Source organism: Bos javanicus, chromosome 15, assembly GCF_032452875.1.
Source record: "Bos javanicus breed banteng chromosome 15, ARS-OSU_banteng_1.0, whole genome shotgun sequence".
In the NCBI taxonomy this organism is placed as follows: domain Eukaryota; kingdom Metazoa; phylum Chordata; class Mammalia; order Artiodactyla; family Bovidae; genus Bos; species Bos javanicus.
Window position 1 is genome coordinate 6,665,713 of NC_083882.1, and position 6,707 is coordinate 6,672,419.

At 40.8% G+C, this 6,707-nt stretch overlaps 1 protein-coding gene across 2 annotated transcripts in view; it reads right to left on the reverse strand.

The window, feature by feature from the left end:
- CFAP300 (cilia and flagella associated protein 300) overlaps nucleotides 1-6,254 on the reverse strand; it is a 29,343-nt gene extending 23,089 nt beyond the window's left edge. Inside the window, exons 1-2 of one of the 2 annotated variants that reach the window (XM_061440124.1) lie at nucleotides 6,091-6,254; nucleotides 5,808-5,889 (exon numbers count right to left, since the gene is read on the reverse strand). In XM_061440124.1, coding sequence (XP_061296108.1) covers nucleotides 5,808-5,889; nucleotides 6,091-6,200 — 192 coding nt within the window. In that variant the 5' untranslated portion in view covers nucleotides 6,201-6,254. The remainder of the gene's footprint in view (nucleotides 1-5,807; nucleotides 5,890-6,090) is intronic. The other variant, XM_061440125.1, reaches the window with a different exon arrangement.
- Between the last annotated feature and the right edge of the window lie 453 nt (nucleotides 6,255-6,707).

A 6,707-nucleotide genomic window follows, 5' to 3' on the forward strand; every position in this document is an offset into this window, starting at 1 on the left:
AATAGCAAGGAGAGATAAGAAAGGCTTCCTCAGTGATCAATGTAAAGAAATACAGGAAAACAATAAAATGGGAAAGACTAGAGTTCTCTTCAAGAAAATTAGACATCAAGGGAACATTTCATGCAAAGGTGGGCTCAATAAAGGACAGAAATGATATGGACTTACCAGAAGCAGACGATATTAAGAAGAAGTGGCAAGAATACACAGAAGAACTATACAAAAAAGGTCTTCATGACCCAGATAATCATGAAGGTATGATCACTCACCTAGAGCCAGACATTCTGGAATGCAAAGTCAAGTGGGCTTTAGGAAGCATTGCTACAAACAAAGCTAGTGGAGGTGATAGAATTCCAGTTGAGCTATTTCAAATCCTAAAAGATGATGCTGTGCAAGTGCTGCACTCAATATGCCAGCAAATTTGGAAAACTCAGCAGTGGCCACAGGACCTGAAAAAGTCAGTTTTCATTCCAATCCCAAACAAGGCAATGCCAAAGAATGCTCAAACTACTGCACAATTCCACTCATCTCACACAGTAGGAAAGTAATGCTCAAAATTCTCCAAGCCAGGCTTTAACAGTACGTGAACCGTGAACTTCCAGATGTTCAAGCTGGATTTAGAAAAGTCAGAGGAACCAGAGATCAAATTGCCAACATCCGCTGGATTATGGGAAAAGCAAGAGAGTTCCAGAAAAACATATGCTTCATTCACTACACCAATGCCTTTGACTGTGTGGATCACAACAAACTGGAAAATTCTGAAAGAGATGAGAATACCAGACCACCTGACCTGCCTCTTGAGAAATCTGTATGCAGGTCAGGAAGCAACAGTTAGAACTGGACATGGAACAACAGACTGGTTTCAAATCAGGAAAGGAGTACATCAAGGCTGTATATTGTCACCCTGCTTATTTAACTTATATGCAGAGTACATCATGAGAAAACTAAGATCATGGCATCTGGTCCCATCACTTCATGGCAAATAGATGGGGAAACAGTGGAAACAGTGACAGACTTTATTTTGGGGGGCTCCAAAATCACTGCAGATGGTGACTACTGCCATGCAATTAAAAGACGCTTGGTTCTTGGAAGAAAAGTTATGACCAACCTACACAGCATATTAAAAAGCAAAGACACTACTTTGCCAACAAAGGTCCATTTAGTCAAAACTAAGGTTTTTCCAGTAGTCACGTATGGATGTAAGAGTTGGACTAAAAATGTGAGAGTAGAAACATATTTCTAAATTAACATTTGGTATAACAACAGTTTAAATGTATGTTTGTTAGATGACACACATTTGAAATATAAGTAGATGTCTGACTCAGTCATGTATCTGGCAGACTGCTGATTTCTGATCCAATATCGTATCTCTCCTTCCTTAAGGAATCTCAATTTTATTTGAAACAGCAATGTGCTCAGCTAAACGTCTACGATTCCTAGCAATCTCTGTGGCAAGTGATCCTGAGATATATGCAGAGTCTGGTCATGAGATATAAGCAGAAGCTATGTGCAGACCTTCAGGAAGCTCTGTCAACTGAGGAGCTCCCTTGCAGTAAATTTGGAGGGTTCCTGTCATCTCTAATCCATGGTGAGAATGCCAGCATTATATTCTAAGCACAGAGCTCTCTTGAGACTCAGTGAGATCTTATATTCAACTATCTAGGATACTGCCACTTGGATACACCTCAAATTTAGGGTGCCTGAAACTGAAATCATTTTCGTTATTTATTCTTTTCCATTTTCTATACATTTAAATCTTCCACTCTAGTCAACCAAATAAAAAACTCGGTCATCCTCCATTTCATCCTTTGCCTGTCAGTTATCTATCAGTCCTTGAGTACTACCTGTCTCATAAACATCTCTTCAGGCAATCTCAGTGCTTCTGTCTTAATTCAGGGCACCACCATATATGGTCTGGAAGATAAGTTTCCAATTTAGTCTGTTTCCAGACTCAGTTCTAACAATCCACCCCCTATACTTCTGCCAGGTGATCTCATTACTTTAAATTTTACTGTTTTGCTGAAAACCTTTCAGCAGCTCTTCAGCTACATAAAGACCAAACTCCTTTGCATGGCACAGGAAGTTTTAAAAAGTATTGTCCTACCCACGTGTTTAACAATACCCCACTCTGCCTACCTGACAAATTCCTATTCATCTTTCAGGCCAGAGTTCAAGTGCCCTGTCTTTTGGAAGGGCACTTTTTTAACCTTTTTTAAGGTTAACTTTTTTAACCTTTTTAATCCTTGGATTAAAAACCTTTTTAAACCGTCCTTTAACCACCTCAGTCAAAAATGACCACTTTCTCTTTTGTGCCACCGCAGTACCTTGTGCATTTTATATTATACAGCTTCTCATTCTACAATGCACTTTTTGGTCTGTTTCCCTCTTTAACTGTGTCCTGCTCATCTGTACAGACTAAGGAACTAAAGAAATATTTGCTGGATGAATATTTCCTTCTTTCCATCCACTTACTACCTGACAAACTTTTGAAACCTAATTTGTCTCTAAATTTTAAGGGAAAATTCAAAATCTGGAATCCTACTTTAAGCAGCACTCTTTGCTCAGTTATGGGTTTTGTAGTCAAAATGACATGGAAGTTGGAGCCAAAAGGTCTAGGCTTTGCTATTTGCTGGGCAAGCTTGCACAAATTATTTAGCCATTCTGAGTTTCAGTTTCCTCATCTGTAAGCTGCTGTGCTAAGTCGCTTCAGTTGTGTCTGACTCTGTGCGACCCCGTAGACGGCAGCCCACCAGCCTCCCCCTTCCCTGGGATTCTCCAGGCAAGAACACTGGAGTGGGTTGCCTTTTCCTTCTCCAATGCATGAAAGTGAAAAGTGAGACTGAAGTGGCTCAGTCATGTCTGACTCTTAGCGACCCCATGGACTGCAGCCCACCAGGCTCCTCTGTCCATGGGATTTTCCAGGTAAGAGTACTGGAGTGGGGTGCCATTGCCTAAAGTGGGGGCCAAAACACCAAATCTACCAGATTGTTGTAAAGATTAGTGATAAATGGATAAAAAGTGCTGAAAGCTAAATCTGGCACATAGGAGTCATTACTGCTTTGGCAAAACATTTTGCAAAATAGTATATAAATGTTAGTAACAATAACAGCACTTATTATGAGCCAGGCATTTTGCTAAATATTTTTATATTTCATTCAATCTTCATAATAATCTCAATATATATTCAGCATTATTTTCATTTTCAGAAAGTACTTAAGTGTTAAGCACTGTGACAATTTTGTAGGAAAGCAAAGGTTGAAGAACCTTAAATAACTTGCCCAATGTCATACAGCCAGTAAGCAGCAGAGTTGGACAGACAGCTATCCAGAGGTCAAATGAAGGGAGGATCCGGCTTTTGTAGTGTCTTAAGCATGTACAGTTTTAGGGGTTCTAAGAATATACAAGGTCTTCCCTTGGGGCTCAGCTAGCAAAGACTCTACCTGCAATGCGGGAGACCTAGGTTTGATCCCTGGGTGGGGAAGATCCCCTGGACAAGGGAAAGGCTACTCACTGTTGTGGCCTGGAGAATTCCATGGGTCCATGGGGTTGCAAAGAGTCAGACGACTGAGCGACCTTCACTAAGAACACAAAACATTTAATTTTGAAAAATTCCAAAAACATATGACCATGTGAGTATGCTGCTGGAGTTCCTTGGAAGGGGATTCTGTGTGATGAGCTTGAGCTGGTGAGGGGCCTGAAGATTCAGTAGCTTCAGGGTAAATCCCCTTCTGGAGGCCATGCTCTCAGCCACAATGCTTTATCTCCTCCAAATTAGTTGCATGAGTAAAATTAATGATTGTATGAATACACTTCTTTATATTAAAATATGAGAATACTGCCTACTCACCAGAAAAAAAATTAGGATAAACATGAAGATATTGAAAATTAGTTTGAAAAAACTGCCTATTACAGAAATTTATTGTGCTTTATGGATTAATATTGATTCTGTTGAAGATCTCTGTATCTACTGAACAAACCAAATTAATTCTACACTCTATGAAATTTTTTTGATACCAATGCCCCTCCATTGAGTGATCTTTTTCCTTGTGCCTAGGGCACCTTATACAGCCTCCAATATAGCAATTATTTTGTCTTGTAGAGAATTTTCTACACTTCTAGCTTCCAAACCTATACACATGACTTACAAGCTGGGATCAGATCTCTTTTTGTCTTTTTAACACCTCCCACCAAGGATACAGTAAGTATTCGAAAAATATTTGTTGAATAAATGACATATATTAAAATTTTTACAGCACTCTAAAATTCAGTTAATTAAAATCCTGATGATCTTAAAAAAAAATTCATTTGAGAGCCAGTCCTGGCATAAATGAAACACATCAAAAACTATAAAAATCTAGCTGAATGAGAAATGTCATTAATATTATAATCAGTAGCATATTATATTAACATTATAACAATCTGAGGTAAAGAGAAATAGACTTTAAATAATCTACCCTCATTTTAGAGCTGAATAGTATTCCCTCAGCCCCCTGCCCAAAATTCACGTCCTTGGGGCCTTGGAAAGTGACCTTAGTTGGAAACAGGGTTGTTGTGGATACAATTAGTTAAAATGAGATTATACTGGAATAAGGTGGGCCCTTAATTCAATATGGCTGGTATTCTTATAAAAGAAGCGACACAGCTAGGAGGGAGAGAAGGAAGGACAGCTAAGGGACTTTGACAGGAGTAGAGATTCACGTTTTGGAGCTGCAAGCCAAAGAATGCCAAGGATTGCTCGCAAACCATGAGAAGCTAGGAAAAAGATGAGGAAGGATTCCTCTCTACAGATTTCAGGGAGAGCAAAAACCTGTTAAGCACTTGCTTTTGGATCTCCACCCTCCAAAACGGTAAGACAATACGTTTCTCTTGTTTTAAGCCACCCAGTTTGTGGTACTTCCCTACAGCATCCCTTGAAAACTAATACACCCTCAGAGTAAATATTTTGGTTTGTTAATTAGATTAATATTTTGTTCACTGCACTATCACTCTGTATGAGATGATCTGATTTTTTAAATTTATTGGCAGTCCTGCCACGAGTCCGTAAGATCCTTGAAAGCCAGGCTCCTGTCTTCTTCCTTCTGGCATCCCCACTGCTTGACAGAATTTCTAGCACAGGGTAGGCCCTGAGGAAGTGTTTATGAATGAGTGAATAAACTATGCCAACTATACACTACAGTCAATGCCTGAGAACATGAACGGCAAAGATAATATCACAAACAATAAAAGTAGTTTTCCATTTAACTGAGGACTAAAAAACCCCTAGGATTTTAAATAACGTGAATGAAATACAGTGAACACACCAGAATCTGTACTTTGAAATACTTTTCCCCCTTTCAAGGCAGCCACCTCTACCAGCTAAAGATTTATTTCAATAACTTAGTCACTGCTTAAAACTTTTTCTGGAATTCTTCATGTGGAACTGCTAATAGAGCCTCTTCTCACAGGGTAGATTTAATTTTGAGAAACTACCAAAAGTAATTTGAAGCTAAGCCTAGTGGATAAAGCCGGTGATAAAGCTGGATAAGATTTAAAAATGAGGTATGCCTACTAAAAAAGAGACCGATTTTCCAGGGAGAGACTAACTTTCCAAAATTGAAAAGTTCTTTATGGCGGCATACTGAAGAGCTAATTTATGGTGATGGAAAACATAAAAGTTACTGTGAAACAATCGATTGAACCGTTTTATTATTCTCAAACTTCAAGAAAACGTCGTCACAGAATAATGCCGTGTTCACCAGAATCTATGCCAAAGTAGAAAAAAAAAGTAACATCAGCAGTGGTTCAAGGAACGCTCCAACTTCCATACCAACCATAACGAAATCATCCTTGCGATAAGCCTGAAACGTCTGGTCAAACCCGAACGCCTGCGCCTCGATTCTACCCAGCATAGACCTGGGGCAAAGAGAAGGACGGTCAGCTAGGGGTGGTACCCTCTGGGCAGCACATTCATCCGTCCCACCCACGGAGCCCGCCCTTCTTGAGGGTAACGCTGCCTCCGGGTTTCACTCAGGACGGGGCCGCCTCGACGCCCGATCCGCGCCTCCACAGCCGAGAGGGCCAAGGGGCATAAAGAAGAGCCCCTCGGCCTCTCACCACTGGCGGAGCCGGCTGGTAGTCTGTGGGGTGCTCAGAGACTGGAAGGTTTTCTGAGGCAGGAATCTGAAGCTGTAGACGCCCAAATCACCCGGCTCCCCGGCCGCCATCTTGGTCCTCTCTGCGAGGAGTTGGGGCCGTTTCCAAGGCGACGCGGCGGCCTCGGGTGGGCGACGCTGCGGGGGCAGGGCGGGGCCACAGCGGGGCGGGGCCACGGCTCAACTGCGATCAAGGAGTCCGCGGAGCCGGCGGAGGAGGAAATGAGGGGTCTGCGACACAGAAAAAGCGCCAGTACACGCTTGTTGGCTTTAACCGTTAATAATAATTACTCCGTGTGGGTTAATATCTTAGTTTCAAACCTCTAATCTTAGATTTATAGCCATCTAAGTTTAGTGACTCAACCATTTGTGAAGAAAAAGTTATTCTGAACTAATTATTTTCAAGAGAGAAGTCTGTATAATTACTTGGGAAACTTTCACCCTCTGGCTTTTTTTTTTTCCTTTGAACGTTACATCTTAAGGCTAAAAAAAATTTTCCAAATACACTACAGTACAACATGCTGTTTAATAGAAACATATATTTCTGATTTTGTATTGAAAATTGCGTTTCGTATGTGT